Here is an 18,687-nt window from a genome sequence, read left to right as displayed (position 1 = left end):
TCTGTGTAACCACTGCTATGCACATTTAAATGGAAACATAGTAGTTGTCAGGGAATCCACGCTAGGAGCATGTGACAGAATCATCCAAGTCAATTTAATAACTTAGCGGTCATTGTACCCTGGGAGATAAATATAAATGTGTGTATTTAACTTCAATTACTAAATTTAGTTTACTAAAACTCAGACTAGCCAAGCAGAGACTGTCTTGGAAAAAGCCTTTGGAGTGTGTGTGTGTGTGTGTGTGTGTGTGTGTGTGTGTGTGTGCACTTTCTGGAGAATGTCTCAGAACAGCATCCTTATTTTATTTAATCTCTATGCTAAAAGGGTCAGTGCACAGGCGTTGTTTAACCAAGGCCTTGCTCCTCACCTTATAACTGTATACCAGAGGCCATGGAAACTGGATCGCCCTCTCAGGATGCCATTACAGCCAAGCAGAATCTCATTAAAAATCAATTCCTTGGGTCCATAAAGCCAGTTTATTTTATCTTCCTGGCATGCCTGCTGCTAGCAGTTACATAGTTCCATTGTGTGGCAATCTTGTCTGTTAAGGACATCGAACAAAACAGCTATTTAAAGATCTCCATTTTATGTTCAAGTTTATAATTTTACAGTAGTTTAGGTTTTCAGGGTTTGCTTTCGAGTTTCAGGTATCTTGTTACACGTAAGAAGCAGCATTGCCAGCTCCAGGGCGCTGTTAATTAAACATTTGCCTATATAAACGGGATGTTGTCTGATGGGAAAGAGCAGCAGGAGCTCCAGAGTTTAGAGTTCACTGTGTCCCGTTGTCACAGCTCCCCCTCAGCCGCTGCTTTCTTAGGTGGCACCTAAGGTCTTCATCACCAACAACGCGAAGCTCAGGCAGCGAGTTTTCTTTCTGTGGTGACTCAATTCTCGTGTCCCTAAATACCCCGGGGAACCATAGGTATTGGCTACACTTTATAAATGGGGAGATGAAAGCACACAGAGATTCCATGACCTGTGAAGGTCACACCCTGAATCCGCAACAGGGGCAGAAGAAATTGGAGCGGCTACTCCGTCCACATCTGGAACCTTTTAACTCTCTCGAGCCCCTTCAGTGGCTGTAGGGGCTGGCCGATTTCAAAGATCAGTGACCTTTTGGGATAGCGCCTGGCAATGAAACATACAGGCTTAAATTCCTTAGAGTTTGGCTATTGGGCTCCAATGGTGCAGGCTCAGAACACGTGCGGGAAAAGCCTGTATTGTCTGTGCTGAGAGTAACGGAAGCTGGAGAAGGAAGGGTGGGTTGGGATGAGGTAGGAAGACATGAAGAGCATTGCACACAGCAAGGGCTCTTTCCCTGCCACATGCTGTTGACTAGAAAAAAAAAAACACGTCATTTTTCTTTTTTTTTATGTCAAACCCCAGTGTAACTTTTAAAGCCCTCGGTGGAGGGCTGGGGCATAACTTACTGGGTAAGACTGCTTGCTGAGAGGTCAGGAGGACTGGAGTTTCACTCTCCATCACTCATTAAAGCTGGGCATGGCTACACTTGCCTGTAACCCCAGCGTTGGGCACAGAGGCAGGCTGGATCCTGAGAGCTTGTTGGCCAATCAGCTGAACCCAAATAACAAGTTGACAGTCCACTGATACACCCTGTCTCAAGGCAATATAATCACAAAGGAAGATACCTGATGTCCTTTTCTGGTATTCTCATATGGGTGGGCAAAGATAGGGCACTCATGTACTTATATGCGTGTGACACACACACACACACACACACACACACACACACACTCCTCTGGGGAAGATAACAACACTGCCCTCTTGTATGAACTCTTAAAAATCTGATTGCATTTCTCAATAAGCCATTCCTGAGCAACTTCTCTGCAGCCTCGTGTCAAGCTAGGTCTGCAGCACGGCAGTGGATAGCAGAAGGGGCGCGAGGTGCGTGTTCAAATAGGCTTGTGTTCTTCCGCTCCTTTCTGGAGACTTATAGGCACGCCATGGCTGTAGCAAGTCCAAATCGTCCTGCATGGAAGAAACCTCATTTTACCTTGTTTGGCCATGAACTTTAGTGTAACAAAACAGCCTCTCATTAAAAAAAAAATCAAGATATTTCTGAGAAATGAGTAATCCTTTAATATTAAACAAAGGAATAAAACTATACCCACCATAAGGAGTTCTGTCTAAAGCCTAAGGCACAGAATTCTGCCACTAGGAAAGAATCCAGTGGGTTAGACCAAGCCTCCATTCACAGAGAAGGAAGCATAGGTCAGCAAATAAACAGGAGAAAGCGGTTGTGTTTAGATTCACTACTTCCTGAGCAGGGCAGGCTGCTCATCACTCTGCTCCTTTAACAGTGTCCCATCCAAAAGTCACCCGTGCAAACAGGCGTGGTTGCCGTGTGGTTGCTCCGTGCTGCTGTTTGCCGGGGATGAACACTAAGCTGGGGAGCAGGCCCTAGGCAGAGGTCCACACGGGAGCTCCTGGAACTTGAAAAAGACTTGAGTTTGGAGTGGGGAGGGGCTTCAAGATGGCTACGGAGCTTAGGAAAGTTATAAGGCATAGGCATGCATGCTCAGATCCTGCAGCTGTATAATGGAAAAAAGGACATTGTCAGAAGCATTGATGGTTTCTGGGGACAGTGGTAGGCATTTCATGGGGGCCTGAAGAAAGAGTCCTTCGTGGTCCCCTTGAGTCAGTAGTGGGACTCCAATGAGGACACACGGACACTTGCCTTAGGAAAGACCAAAATTAGTCTCCTAGAACGTGGACCTGGACATTGATCTGTGTATATGCTGGTCACGTATAACCCTGCTATCTCAACCATTTATGTACATCAGCTACAATGGGCCCACACTTTCATCCAGGAGTTTGTGCATATGACAAAAACTCTGATCCTTGAGCTTTGTTACAATAAAGCCCAGGTAGGCGAACAGTGGGTAGAAATGAGGTTTGATGGCAAAACAGAATCCTGCTTCTTGAGCAGAGAGGCAGACGGGGAGTGGAAGGAGTTCTTAGGCAGGCCCGTGTAAGGAGAAGGAGCCTGTTCTTGGAACTTCCCCTTGGTGATATTTTATCACAGCGTGGTTTCCAGTCTTGGCTGAGAAATGAAGCTGGGAGGAACGGCCTGGCCCCATATCAGCTCTGACACATTTACAATAATGGAAGACATCTTTCCCTCATAACTTGAAAAACATGAAAGCAGATATTGGCTCTGAGTACGTCTGATAGTCTAACTTTATTTCCTGTCAACAGAAATGACTCTGATTTATATTGGCTCATCGACTTCACACACTCTTGTTCCCCTCATATTGAGAACCCATAGAGAGATGTAATACTCGGCCTCATGATGTATGCCTTTCCAGCAACGCTTTCTGGTCCAAAGCAGACCTCAGGGACCGGGGAAGACACTGGTGTTCTCACTCTGCTGACACTCAATCTTCCTGAGCATCTTTTCAGTGAGGACATCATCCGGGCTTCAGCAGAGCCCTGTGTTGGCTTTGATCTCTAAGCACCTTGTGCATCTGTCCCATGGTGCACAAGGCTGGCTGGCCTGCATCCAGCAGTTGCAGCGAGATGCCGCCTGCTGTGGGGTTTATCCACGTTGGCATCTGGTGCATTATTTTATCCTTCCAATATCTAGGCACATCAGAGGAGGGAGAGAGTTCTGAAATTTTCATTTTCTTCTCAAAATTGATCGATGCTTTGGGTAGTGCACATTGAGTGCCGTGCTTTTGTGGTTACTGCCGTTGTATGTCATCCGCTTTTAAATTTAGAGGCTTTCTTTCCACGGCTCTGTTATGATACGATGTGATACATTGAATCGAAGGTGGCATTAATCATAACTTGTGCTGTCCCTGTATGTGCCTCTAAGAGAGAAAATGTTACAATTAGAATACCGCTCTGTTATTTCTTACGCTTAAACGTTTTGTATTTTACCCCCACTAAAAGATCCTTCTAGATTTATTTACAGAGTTCTTTTATGTGTCATGCTTTGAAGACACAGGAAGGAAAAAAACAACCCAACAAAGTAGCACACACCACAGAGGCTGGAGGATCGGGAGTTCAAGGTTATCCTTAACTAAATAGCAAATTCAATGTTGGTCCGGGATATATGAGATTGTTTCCAAAGAAAAATATGCATAAATTGTCTAAAGTTCTCCTGAAACTTCCTTGTACTGGGCCAAATGTTCTGAATTCCTTTAGTGAAAAAAACTTCCGAGTCCATTTTACTAAACACAACAAAATGCTTTGCACCAATTCAGCTACAGTGTCAACTGTATCATGACTATCACCTGGCTCACAGTAAGTCTGGGTGCCAGTCCCCTGAGTGTGAGATGCCACGGATTAGGAGAAGCCAAGAACTTGAGGCATGCCTTGGTTTTAACGATGTTAAAATGGGAGGGTGAATGGGCCGCTTGTATGGGCTAAGTATGGGTTGCTTGGGTGTTAGATCATGGTGCCTGGTTCTCTTACACAAAATTCAAGGTGTTTTATACAAATTTCTATTTCTTCACTTACAATCCCACCTCAGAAAACAAGGTAAGGGTTAAAATCATTCACACAAGCAACACTTTGTTTTGCCCACATCAGTGTGTAAGCAATTTTTAGGAGCCTAAGTGAGCAAACTCACGTGCCCTTTAGGAATAGGTGCCAGCATCTCCTTTTAGAAAGAAACAGCTACAGACAGAGCTTAACAGTTAGTCCATCAGGCTGGGAGGCAAATTCGTACAGCTCCTGGGGAAGGCATCTGCCAATATCCATCAGTCTTTTGTTTTAAAAGTACAGTTTCTAATAGAAAAAGACTTAGAGTCAGGTACGGTGGTACAAGAGTGTAATCCCACTGCCCAGGAGGGTGAAGCAGGGAAATTGCTACCCAAGGCCAGCCTTGGCTATGTAGCGAGATACTATCTCACACACCCAGGGGCTGCAGACTACAGGTTACTTCAAGGCATTTGAATAGCATGTGCAGGGCCTAGAGTTCCACCCATGGGGTGTAGGGGAGATGAAAGATAAAGAGATATTTATTTTTTAAAGTATCTGGTAAAAGAACAGCAGCGCTGTTTCCCATTCTTTGTGTCTATTCGACAACAATCAAATGTCACATGCCTGATACTTTCCCAGCATTAGAGTGTGAATTCATGCTCTATGACATACTTCCAAATCTTATTTATTCTGGGAGAAAAAAGAGTGTTTTAGAGGGAAAAAATTGGTAACAACCATTAGAAATCTATTGAAGAAATAGTCTATATTATCTGAGTAAAAATTAAAGACAAACATGCCAGTGTCAATTTCAGTCAGTTTATTGGAATGTATGAAAACTCACACAGTTATCATGCGGTTCATAATTACTCATTTTATTTACTAACAGGAATTTTACTTATACATCAATGTGTTTATCGTTTGTTTTAAAACTTTTATTTATTTTTACTGGGGAGTCATGCATGTTCGACAGAGCAGACGGAGGTCAGGGGACCCCTTTGTGGAGTCTGTTCTCTCCTTCTGCCTTTACAAAGGTTAGGGATCAAACGCAGGTCTCCAGACTTGCATGGCCATCTCCTGTATCCTCTGAGCTATCTCGATAGCCTGTTTTATTTTTTTGAGGCAGGGTTTCACTTCAGTCCAGGCAGACCTGGAACTCAGAGCCATCCTTCTACCATAATCTCCAAAGTGCTGAGATTACAGGTTGGGCTATCACACCCAATAGGGATTTTCATTTGTGCAGCTAATATTACACATGTGCTTATGCAATCCAGTAAGAGCAGCGCCTTGCAGGCCCGAGACCTCGATAGTAAATGCCGGTGGTTCCGTGTACTTCCAGAAGAGGGCAATAGTGTACATCTTTGTAACCAGAATCTTGGCGCTGTTAGACATGCCCTAGAAACCTTAAGCTAAGACCTGTCAGTTAGATTCATGTCTCAGTCCTTAGCAGGATTGGGGAAACTACACCTAGGTGACCAGAAGAGACCAGAAGGTGGAAATTGAAGCCTTCTCTTCCAAGGTTTGTAATGTGCCTCGCAACAAAAGATACAGAGAGGACTTGGGCTGTTTGTAAAACAGCTGAGTTCCTTCTTCCTCTCTGAGGAAAGAAAAAGAGGAGGGAGGAGTCAGGGCATAGCCCTGTGGCGTTCATACCTCTGACACAGTAGTCACCTCCCACACTCACACCGCCCAGGGCTTTGATTCCTTCACATGCCAGCCTCACTAGAATTGCCCACGACTGGGCACTTCAGCTTTCCGTTAGCGTGCTCTGGGTAGCAATTCACCTGTTTTTATTCCATTTAAAGAAACTGCTGAGTTAGGTTCCCCTCCCCCAAGTTCTTTAACAAGGTACCGAATGTTTATGGATGAATAACTGTAACTTTGTGTCTGTTGTGTCCATAGCACTGAAAGACACCCACATCAGGAGAGAGTGGTTGGTATTAGAAGCCCCGCGAGTTTAACATCAACACTGAGCCAATACTCCAGCTGTTCCTGGCTTTCTTTTTCAGTATTAAAAAGCATATACCCTATAGAGAGTACTTAAGGAAGACGCTGGATAGAGAACTGTGTGCCCCACCTCCTACACAGGCCCCTTTGTGCTTTCTGTGGTTTTTCTTTCTTACCTAAATCTTTTCTGTTCTGTTAGTCTAGCTGCCTGTCTCCATACTGAAATCACCCTGTCCAAGTCACAAAAGCTATATAGTAAGGCTTTCCTCTGAGGAGCCTTTCAGCCTCCTCAATATCAACCTCTGCACCAAATTCTCTTCTTTTTTTTTTTTTCTTTCATTGAATTAGTCTTGGCATTCTACTTAATCACAATGAACACAAAAATCAAGAGGAGAATAGACAGTGAGACCCTGAGTCACGGATGTTCCCTCAGGCCCAGCATCTAATTTAAATCCTGGCTCTGGGTCTGTGCTGCTTGAAGCCGGTTATTTCTCTTTACCTGACTTCAGTTTCCTCCTAGGGACAGGGAAGACAACAGCGGTGCCTGCTTCCCGGGACTAACTCCAGGCTGGCGATTACAATGTGACAAGACAGGCAACAAGCTTGCTGTGTTGCCAGGGAACGTTAGGACAAATGCCTAACGGACTCCCAGGAGCCAGGAAGTTTCTGAAGCTCACTAGGCTAGCTGGGATCCCTGCTGTTTCTCAGCTAGCTTCCACCTTGGGCCAGTTTCTTTCCCCAAAAGTTTCATTTCTGCATTCACACGATGGAGGAAACATTGACCTTGTCAAGATCAAGTTGAAAGCCAAGGTAGTTTACCTAGGATGTCACCTGGACAGGTTTCCCTGTAAGCTATTTAACTGGGTTTGGTTCTAAAACCGAATTTTGTCTTATAGCTGAAGGCTTCTCCAACACTCATTGCTCGGTGACCGTAGAAATACTTGCCCAGAGCCACTGTAAAAGAATCCCGGGGCAGAGGGAAGCCTGTGACGTCACTGTGGCATCTTGAATTCCGGGACAGAGGAAAGCCTGTGATGTCACTGCGGGATCTTGAATCCTGGGGTAGAGGGAAGCCTGTGACGTCACTGTGGGATCTTGAGGCTTTGCTTTGCTTTCCTCTTTTGATGGACGGAAGAGGAGAGGTCGTTCTTCATTCTGGGGGCAAGGTCCCTTCCTAATTCATTTTCTGGTTCCTCCCTGGCTTAGCATAAATCCAAAGCCCTTTCTTAACTTCTTTTCCAGAATCAGAGGGAAGTTCAATGTAACAAAATTTTATAACTCCTGCTCAGCAGCATATATACTTTCAAAACATAAAAATACTTTTCCCTTGTCCTGCATTATTCTTTTCCTGGTACAATTTTCCTGGTGTATTGAAGTGGCATTCCAAGGTTTGCAATGACTTGGTGGTTTATGATCCTTCTGTGGCTGATCAGACTAAACATAATTCATTCATAGCTACTTAATACTCAGGAAAACCAACCCTGGACTTAGAGAACTATGGTGTGACCTCTGTAAGGTATCATTTATAATTCTAAAATTGCTACGATGGAGATATCAAGACGTGCCAAATGCTATAAACCGAACACCAGCCAGCAAATGGGGCAGCTACTATTGTATTTGCTTTTGCCCTCCTTTTTGGGTAGTTCCCCATAATGCTATTTTTGTTTAAATGGGTTCGGAGGTAATTACCTAGCAGAGGAAAGCAATGTTCACTTTACATTTTATTATTAAATACTTCAGGGAGTAAAAGAAGTCCCCTCTATAAGGAAGCACCACAGAAATGTAAACATTCCATTAACGTGCTGCAGTTTACTAGCCAAGACATGAATTTGTGTGAGCATAGAGGAGCCATCCCGCTATCAAGGGCTAATGGAACCCATCTGCTATTCATTGCTGCAAATTACTTTATGGCGGAAACCCCGACCGAACGTTTAAGTTATCCAGATGGGAACGTGAAGCATAGTGTTTCCATGCTGTTCAGAATGGATGTGTGTTCATAGCACTCTTAACCCTAAAATTTGCAATTTTTACAGCGTCATTTTCTGTATCTCATTTGTTTCCTGAATTATCTCCAACACATTCGATTTTAGGGAATGAAATGTTCCGTGGTACGCCGGGCGGTGGTGGCGCACACCTTTAATCCCAGCACTTGGGAGGCAGAGGCAGGCGGATCTCTGTGAGTTCGAGACCAGCCTGGTCTACAAGAGCTGGTTCCAGGACAGGCTCCAAAACCACAGAGAAACCCTGTCTCGAAAAACCAAAAAAAAAAAAAAAAAAAAAAAAAAAAAAAAAAAAAAAAAAAAGAAAGAAAAGAAAAAGAAATGTTCCGTGGTAGTAAAGTAATGGAATTATCAGTTTCCTGGATGTCATTTAACAACTATTTAAGATCTGCGCATACTGGTCCAGGTGCCGGGGATTGGCAATGAAACCACACAGGAGGGGACACCTTCTCTGCTGCCCCAGAGTTAACAGCCTGAGGATGGAGATGGAGAGGGAACAGCAGACGGCTAGGCAACACGGCAAATATCCTGAGTAAGGCTAGGCTGAGCACAGGAAGTGGAAGAGGCAAGGATGGGCTACAATCTTGTGGGACGTTGGAAGAAGAGCACCTGAATATCCAGAGCAAAACCAACTGTGTGGCCTTGGGCCCCCTAAGGGTTTAGACTCCCTCCAGTAGGCCATACACAGTAGGTCATACATAGTTAAGTTGAATGCTAACACATGAGGTTTGTTATTTGGGACGTGGCCATAGTGTGGAAAGTCAATCGGACTCCTGATGAGGAAGCTCCTCCAACTTCCAGGTGAGGAGCAACAAAGAAAGGCCAGGGCAGCAGTAAAAGTTGGGCGTGACTAAACGGGCCTTTGGGGCACAGAAGCACAGTATCTGGCAACAGTTGGAAGCTGGAGAAAACAGAAACAGACCAGCCAAGCAGGCAGCTCAGGATTTTGACTAAGGGGGTGGAGGAGTCAGGTTAAGTACTGGGTATGATCTTTGGAATCAGGAGTGCCTTGTGAGGTGGAATGAGCGAGAAGGGCCCCTGGAGACTCATGTGTTTGAATGCTGTGTTGCCTGAGATTTCTGTCCTGTCCTGTCCCATAGTTGTTCAGTCCCAAAGAAACACATAGAGGTCTACATTAATCATAAACCGGTTGGCCTATTAGCTCAGGCTTTTTATTAACTCTTTACATCCTACATTAACCCATAATTCTTGTCTGTATAAGCCACGTGACTTGGTACCTTTATCAGTGAGGCACCCTCATCTTGCTTCCTCTGCAACTGGAGGACGACTGCAGACTGAGTCTTTTCCTCTTCCCAGAATTTTCTTGTTCTCGTCACCCTGCCTATACTTCCTGACTACTGGCCAATCAGCATTTGATGAAAACAATACAAGTGACAGGGTACAAGACGGTTGTCCCACAACACTTCTGGGTCCCCAGTGTTTGGGAAGAATTAGGAGGTGTAGCCTTGTTAGAGGAGGTGTGTCACTGGGAGTGGCCCCAGTCCATGCCCTGTCTTGCTTGTCTTCTCTCTCTCTACCTATTGCCTTTGAATCAGGATATAAGCTCTCAGCTACTGTTCCAGCACCCTGCCTGCCTGTCTGCCTGCTTCCATGCTCCCCACTATAATGGCCATGGGCTAACCTTCTGAAACTGTAAGCAAGCTCTCAACTAAATGCTTTCTTTGAAAAATTGACTTGGTCATGGTGTTTCTTCACAGCAACGGAAGAGCAACTAAGACAGAAGTACAAAGCCTACAGGAGACAATAGTAAATTTGACTCTGCCCACCCAGACGGGTTGCACCTGGGGGACCTTCAGGTGTACCCAAGATGTGGCTGGAAATGTGAGTTAGGAGAGAAGATAGGATTGGAGACAGGAGAGTTGCCACTTATATATCATTGAGTAATTTTTAAAGATTTGTGCAAATGAACACAAGCACCAGTTGGCTTCTCTAAGGGAAATTTGACAGATACCATATTCAGTTATTTGGGAATTGTGTTGAAGTAACTGATAAAGTCTTGAGCTTTAAAGCCTTGCAGATAAAGATTAGAGTTTTCAATTCTGTCACTTAGTCTGCGTGGGAAATGTCACAGCTCCTGTTTTAGATGTGTTGACAGAGCTGGACATGGGCTCCCTGACGAAAGTCCTTTCTGAAACAAAGATGGCCCTGCAAATCCCAGGTGGGTGTGGCAGCCTGCCTCAGATTTCAGACTCAGAAAGAGGACACAGAAGATACCAGCTGCAAACTGGCAAACAAGACTAGCAACATCAGTGAGCTCTGGGTTTGATTGAGAACCCCTGCCTCAGTGACTAGACTAGAGCACAGTGGATGAAGATTACCAACAATTTTGGACCTTCCCATGCATGCACAAATAAATACCTGTAACCCATACTCAACATACAAATACGCAGCATGCATACCCTATTGCATATACACATGAAAAGAAGAAAAAGAAAAAAAATAGGTTATGCCTTTACAACTCATAACAAGAAAGAATTTATTTTTAAATGACAAAGCAGGATGGAGAATTCAGAAACTCATGGCTGCACAAGGTATAGAGAGTAAGTGACAGATGAGTGATCAGCCCATAGCAAGACATTGAAATCATCCCCCTCTGGGGCTCAGGGAACATTGTGGAAGCGATTGGAAAGAATGGAAGGGCCAGGGGGCAGGGAGGACTATGAGATGTCATTTTCAGGGTAAAGCACAGCCATTGTAACTACAACCTCCCAGCAGCACTGGGTCTGGGAGAAAAAAACCATCAACAGTCAGGCCATGGATGGAGGAGAGACCCAGGGCACCTTAACTCATAGGTTTAGGAAGTGGGCATATCATTACCTTCAGTTGTCCACCCATGGATGACCCCGTTGGGTTCCAACAGACACTTCCAATTCAATGGTTATGTGATGGCCCTGGCTAAATTAAATAGGCAACAAAACTAAGTCAAGAACATAGGATAAATTCTGGTAAGGATGAGGGACGGGGAGTCTGTAATAGGGATGGGAAGGAAATAAGAGGGCGTTGGAGAAAGCAATCTGTGTGTGTGTGTGTGTATGAAATCATCTCACAGCAAAATGCACACTGAGGTTCTTAGTGGGAAAATTATAGAGGAGCTGGTGTACAACATCAGCTACTAGAAAACTGCTAAGAAATATAGCCAGTTCTTTACGAAGCGAAGCTATCAAGTGAACTCTCTTCAGGACCTCAGGTTTGGGAAGGCCCTTTAAGTGAATCTATTGTTGGAGAGAGAATTAAGTGAATCTATTGTTGGAGAGAGAATTAAGAGAAATTCTCCTGGGGGTAGATCACTTTTTTAATTGCCATCTAAAATTACAGCCATGTGGGATGTAAATGAATGTCCAGTGCAAATGAAGAATGTATTTTTATTTATAGTGACGGGTAACTTTTAATCAAGTCCATATAAGGAGCTGGGTGATAACAGAGACTTACCAAGCACTCTGCGGTGTGGCGGATGAGTTGTGGTCGTATCCTACTAAGTTACGTTTGTTCCAAAGAACAGTCTGTCCGTGATTTTTTAACAATTGTCTAATCAAAAGATTGTTGAGTGACTTCAGCTGTGGAGACACTGGAAAACTCAGCTTGGTTTTTGTTTTTTAATTATTTAAATTTTTTTATGGAGGTGGTTATCTCACTGAACACTTTTGTGTGTACTTTCATTTCACAAAGTAGGTCAGTTTATTCCTGGTCCAACTGCTGATCTTTACTCTCATGTCTCACTCTTAGAAGGCACACCTCCAGCTGGGAAACCCATGAGAACACAATTAATGAACATCCCGATACTGGGCAAAAATGCTACCCAGGACAAGGGGTCACTGAGGCAAAGCCCTGACAGTTTGGTTTTAAACTCTCTGCTCTTTTGCAGTCTCAGGCACCAACAGCTACTAGTGATTTGCAGTCTGAGTAAAATGCAGAGAGGCAGGGCTGCTACGATCACATTCTTTAATAACATTCCAATCTAAAATTGAAAAGAGGTGGTCATCTATCAGATTTAAACAATAATTGAGGATCATGTAATCCAAACACAGGATGCAGATGTAAGTCCAAATGCTGTTTCGGAAGTTAGCCGTCAAAGAATGAGTTCACGCTGACTGAATCTTATTCTGAAAGGTAATGTTTCAGCTGCAATGTCAATCTGCTAGTCACTCCGCTAGCAACGTGAGGCAAATGGCTGGTACCGTTTGTGCCTTTAAGATCACAGGTCAAAAGAGCTAAGTAATGTGATAACAGAGAAAGACAAACACAACCTTTATTCTCTTTCAAAGGCCTCGAAAACAAGGCCTGGAACTACAGTTTAATCACAGGATTTTATGTTTCAGGGTCTCACATAAAAAGTTATAACAAAAGACTAATGTTGAACAAATGATAGCAAAATACATAGTTACCCTCAACTACAGAGTGAAAAAAATGTAGCAAACCCACTAGCCGACACAGAAGGGAGCTGACCAGCCAAACATGCATAATAAATAAAACTTTCTAAAAGTCCATGTAATGATCAGCATTTCAGTCAAAAATCACAGTCTGGGGTCTGATGTTAAATTTTATCACATTCAGAAGTCAGAAAGCCAGCACACTGGAATTACTAAAGAATTTTCTGACATCCATAAACACGAGACGAGATGATTTTCAGTTTTGAATCTTAGACATGCTGTGCCTCCACAAGCAATCAGCTACCACAGAACAAGAGAGTGCATGGAAATTGCTCACTATAACTCAATGCCTGACTGCCATAAAAATAAAAACATACTGAAAGACCTTGTGTGGCCAATTGGGAAGGCAAATACATTGATAACCTGAAAATAACTGCACTGGGGAGCCAGGACCACACCAAGTTAACTGTTCTCTTCAGGAAACCTGGGAGATAGTATCATGGGACATTGTATTTTCAAGTTCCTTTACATTATTATTCCATAAAAGGAGGGTTTTAAAATAAATGTCCCTTTATTGTCCCTTTATTTTATAGCTCTCAATCAATTGTGGGGAATCAACATCAGCTGAGTGATTTTTATCATTAAGGCTGAAATAATCCTGAGTCTATTTTGCATGTAAGAATATAATCCTCCGTGTTCTTTAAACATGATCACTAGCAATGAATTTCATTTGCCCATAAATTAAAACTGTGTTTAAGATAGCTCTTCGTGAAAATGATACGAAAGAATTAAACTATCCCTTTAAGCATTAAAAAATGATAACGTTAATTCAAAAGGAACTGAGCAAAGAGGCAAGGGAAACTCAGGGTCCCAGGAAAGCAGCTTCCAGCTAAGAGCATTTGCACCTCAGTTTCTATGGTTAAGACTCTTCTCCCTGAGCCATGCAAACTGGCCCTGCATTTTCAGGTTTTTCCATAGTGCCTTCTGAAGCATGCTTTAAATTTAATTACGAGTTGGCACGCTCCTGCCCTGCGTTTCCCAGAGCTAGCATTTTTTCTCATTCATTCCACAAATTGCAAGCTTCCTATGTTTAAAACCAATCCTGAGTACTCTGATTGTCACTGTTCATGGGAACAAATTATTAGTGGAAAAAACCCGAACTCAGGTGAGTGCTTCAGGCCCAGCCTGACTCAAAATTCCCAAAGTCAAAGGTACAGAGACTCTACAGGGAAGGCTATATATGCATCCTGGCCTTCCTGGAGCAGAACCTGAGAAGTTTGATGACTCTTCATCGACTTAAATGTTATCAAATATGCTTTCCCCACTCCTCCAAGCTTCTGCAGGCCATTAGTGGCCACCACTCTCTATCTCAGTCCCCCCCTCTCCCCACCTATACCTCCCTCCCAGAAATCTGCGTTACTGGCAAAGAAAAAGCTCAGACTCAGAATCAAGATCCAACTGCAGGCTGCTGGGCTTAACGAGTTTCAGTCCAGGGATCTCCTGTGCCTTTTGGAATGCCACAACTTTAAGGGCCTGACATGTCAACTCGGAAAGCCACGGGAGAGATGGGAAGAAATCGCAAGATATGGCATTTCGGCAATCCAAAACCCGAGAACAGAGTTGTTAATCTCTAAGAGGAAGAGGGTGATTCCTTTCTCCAGGCCCTTCGCCCACAAGAGGCTATCGGTGAGCTTGAAGTTGTATCAAGGAGCGAAAGGCCACCGCTAAAAGCGGCTTGGCCAAGAAGCAGGAAGGGGTCTTTGGGAAGCAGCATCACTCGTCGTCGTTGTCATCGTCGTCCTGGTCCTGGTAGCGAATGTAGACGACCAGCATGACAAAGCCCATGAGGATGCAGAGGGAGCCGACGACCAGGTAGGCGATGCCCAGGAAAGGGTTCTTGCCACCCATCCATGAGATGTTGCTTAAGATGATGAGCTTGTGGCCGCCGAAGGCGCGCACGGGGTAGTTGTAGGTGATGTTGACACGGTAGGCACCCCTGGGCAGGCCGGCCGAGTAGTTGCCCTGACGGATGCGCGCGTACAGCTTGCGAAAGGTGGGTAGCGCCGCCGTGCGCATCCACACCACGAAGTCCTGGTTGATGAAGCCGGTGTTGTTGGGATCAGAACTGAGCTCGTAAACCGGCCGGTGCCAGTTGGGCGGCGGCGCCGTGCCGCGGAAAGCCAGCGCCAGGCTGCCGTTCACCAGGGGCGGATTGCGAAACTTGACGTGGTAGTCGGTCCACCAGGCGATGGCGGTGCGATCGAGAGGCACCTCGACGTAGGGTCCCCCGGGCTGGCGCTGGTGCCACAGAGTGAAGGAGTCGTTGAAGAGGCTGTTGGCGATGGCGCCGCAGGGCGCGATGGGCAGGCCGGTGGCGCTGAGCTGGTAGGGGGCGCACTCGTTGGCCGGGTGGCGCAGCGCGCTGACCAGGCCGCTGAGCTGCGCGTCGTCGCGGGACACGCCGTAGCGCCGGTTGTTCTGGTAGAAGTTGGACAGCTCGTAGTAGAGGTAGACGGGGCCCGGAAAGAGCTCGGGTAGTGAGAAGTACCAGGCGCACGAGCAGTTGGGGGGTGGCGCGCGGCCCTGGCCCTCGGCGGCGCATAGCGAGCAGTTGCCGGTGCCGCCGTCGCCGGTGTAGTCGTACTCCAGCTCCTTGATGCCGTTGGAGGAGTAGAAGAGGCCCAGGCCCAGGCCGATGAAAGCCAGGCCTGCGCAGAAGAAGAGAGGCAGCGTGATGCCGGCCGAGAGCAGCGGCTGCCAGGCCGGGAGACGCTGCTGCGTGAAGGCAGTGTTGTCGGGTTGGTGCGCGCCCCGCGCTGTGGCGCTCCAGGTCATGGCGAGAGCTCGGCCGGGCACCCGCAGCGGGGTCTCAGCCCGGGGGCCTGCGCCTCCCCTCTCCCGCCTCTGCGCGCGCGCGCGTTCTCCCGGCTCGACGGCTGCTCCCCGGGCCCGCCTCCCGCCCGCGCAGGTGAGCCCGGCCCGCCCTCCGTGCAGGTGAGGTGGACGGCCCGGTACCCCGCGTCTCAGTTCAGTTCCGCCACCACCCAGGTGACCTGAGCCGGCTCCGCCCCTGCGTGGCGCCCTTCCCAGGTGAGCAGGGCGGGGTTCCCCAACTCACCAGGCCGGCTCTGGCTCCTCGGCTCTCAAAGTCCTGCTCTCCCTCCCCCTTCACCCCCCAGTTCACTGTGAGTGATGGGATCTGAGTAGCTCATACCTTTGCTCAGGCATCCACATCCCTTTCTGCCTTCTACAGCAGGGCCTGAGCCACTTTCTCCCACGCACAAGCCCGCCTTCAAGCATAAAGTTCCACCCCGGAGCTCACTCCAGGGTGGGGTTCTGTTGGCTTGATTATTTATTACCTTGTTAAGGTTGTTAAGCCTCGTTATGTAAGGAAAAGGGTGAGTCTTCACTTAGTTTTCCAGCGCAGGTTGTAGTATTTCTGTATCTACTCCCACCCCCACCCCAACTCTCCTTTACCAAAGGGACAATTACTTCGAAGCCAGATGTTCCAGTCTGGCTTAACAACTGCGAAAGGTGGAAAGTTCTGTAATTTAAAAAAAAAATGAAATTTTTAAAAAGAATCAAAGACTGGGAGAGTTTGTGGCTTTTGTCTTCTTCTCTAGCTGGTGGGAGAAACCACCAAGGAGGGGAAAAAATGCTGTGGACTCCACGTGACATTTTTTCAGACCGCCTGCTTGACCAGCGCGTTCCTAGGAGATCTAGCTGATATCCACAGTCAAGGACGATTGACTTGCTTGGCCAAAGAAAGGTGAACTAGAAGCATTTATCAACTATGTAAAAACCAATTAGCTCTAAGTGTTGCCTGGGACTCTGTTTTTATTTGTTTCTTTGTTTTTGAATCTAGGTTGATTAGAGCACACCAGAGCCTAGTTCATGTTGTATTAAATCCTTCTTAGCTACTGAAGCCTACTCACGTCTCCAGCTCATAAAATGCAAGTAACTTCGGTGCTGTCGCTGTTAAACTTCCACACCTGTATTGTGTATTGCGCCCAGGAACCACTCAAAACCCACTGAAACTTGGAAAATTTAAATACTTGTTTAAAATAGGTTTAAAAGTTGTCTTCCAAGTTTTCAGCCCTCTGCTGAACAGTGTAGAAGACAAAAGGAAGTGAGACCAAACTGGAGCCCTTGTAGGTCCCCCCCACCCCCAGATGGCGCTGTCCAGGCTGCTGTTTGTTTCTGTCAAGACACAAACTAGAGTTACTTGAGGAGAAGGATTGCTGGCCTGTAGGCAAGTCCGTGGGGTATTGCTTGGTTAATGAATGCCGTGGTTGCTGCCACCTTTGGGCAGATAGCACTGGAATACATAAGAAAACAAGGAACTGGGCGGTGGTGGACACCTTTAATCCCAGCACTTGGGAGGCAGAGGCTGGAGGATCTCGGTGAGTTCAAGGACAGCCTGACAGGATAGTCAGGACTGTTACACAGAGAAACGCTGTCTGGAGGGACCCATGGGAAGCAAGCCAGTAAGCAATGTTCCTCCATGTCTTCTGCTTTTGTTCCCACCTCCAGGCTCCTGCCCTAGCTTCCTTTGATGGTGGACTGTGATGTGGAAGAGCTAAGCCCTATCCTCCCCAGGCTGCTTTTTGCCATGGTAGTTTTATCACAGGAGTAGACAGGCATATATTCCTTAGGGGGTAAGAATCAAAGCAGCCAGTAGCTAGCATATAATCAAGCTGTACACACTGTTTGGTTAAAAGTGAGACCCCAGCCCTCTAACACCCCTATATCCAAAGAGTCTGGAATGTAAATATTGAGTTGGAAGTGTCACCCCAGACCCTGGCCTGGGAATTGCCAAGCACTTGGACTCCAATTCCCAGCCTGCCAAGCGCTTGGACTCCAACTCCCAGCCTGCCAAGTGCTGCCCCCGCCCTGGGGAGGATCAGGACCACTCCCACAGGGTATTAGGCTCACACTGGAAAAAGGAACACATGGTTTTGGGTTTTGCATGTGCTCTCCCTCTGTCATTCCATCCCACCCCATGCTCCTGGCCACCCAAGAGTGCTGCATTTATTAAATGCGGGCATTTTTTATTTGGTCTAATCTGGTTTGATTGGAGTTATTTGTATCAGCAAAGAGGCCCGTCTTAAGATTTTACTTAACACTCACAAGACTGACACTAAAATTAAAAAGCAGAATTATTTTAACAGTGGAAAGTTGATTTTCTTCCATTGAATGGATGCAGGTTGGACGTGCTGGCTGTTGGAGAATACTGCGGAAGACCCTGCTGTCTTCAGGTCTACCTCTCTCCCTGATAAGTCCCCAGAGCACGGTCCATTTCCCCTTACACTCCATCTTTCTTAAGCAGACCTCTTTACCCTTCTGGTGACGTCCTCCCACCGTCTGTTGGATCAGGCTGCAGGAAGAAATTGGTTCTCACAACTTTATCTAATGGATCTTCAGTCTACAGCTGCATGGCTGCCACACCCCTGGAAGCTCACCTGAGGAACTTAGGCCCTTTTCTCCATGACCCTTCTTCCTGGATTTCCCAAAGGCAATAGTTTACTCATTCTGCTGATTAAGGTAAAAATAAAACAGTGCTGTTTCCCAAGTGGCCCATTGGCCACGATGGGCGGTGGATACCAGGCAGGGAATACCTCAGTAAAGATGGCAGGACTTGGCCACCTAACCTGGCCATCAGTTAAGATGGTGATAAGGTCACCTGACCTCAGTCAAAATGGCAGCGGTCACATGTTGTATGGAAAAGCCATGTTTTTTGAGCTGAGGGAGTTTTAAACATAATAACAAGAGAGACCTAGAGGTGTGATCTGCCCTGTCACTGAGCTGCCTTGCCACAAGCTGTGGTGGGGAACAAAGGCTGGAATTAGAAACAACTGCCTCCTGGATCCAACCAACCTTGTTGGCAGCGGTAGTGGTGGCAGGGA

At 46.2% G+C, this 18,687-nt stretch overlaps 1 protein-coding gene across 1 annotated transcript; it reads right to left on the bottom strand.

Moving 5' to 3' along the window:
• Window positions 1–12,339: 12,339 nt before the first annotated feature.
• Window positions 12,340–15,989, bottom strand: Tmem30b (transmembrane protein 30B). The gene has a single exon (XM_075948026.1). It carries the CDS (start codon window positions 15,614–15,616, stop codon window positions 14,555–14,557), a length of 1,062 nt encoding a protein of 353 aa, XP_075804141.1. The 5' UTR covers window positions 15,617–15,989; the 3' UTR covers window positions 12,340–14,554.
• Window positions 15,990–18,687: the final 2,698 nt, after the last annotated feature.

This window comes from Microtus pennsylvanicus, chromosome 14 (assembly GCF_037038515.1).
Source record: "Microtus pennsylvanicus isolate mMicPen1 chromosome 14, mMicPen1.hap1, whole genome shotgun sequence".
NCBI classification, from domain to species: Eukaryota; Metazoa; Chordata; class Mammalia; order Rodentia; family Cricetidae; genus Microtus; species Microtus pennsylvanicus.
This window is presented reverse-complemented; position numbering and strand designations above follow the sequence as displayed.

Excerpts from the sequence above, each read along its gene's own strand:
- Tmem30b (XM_075948026.1), bottom strand. The coding sequence starts at position 15,616 with ATGACCTGGAGCGCCACAGCGCGGGGCGCGCACCAACCCGACAACACT.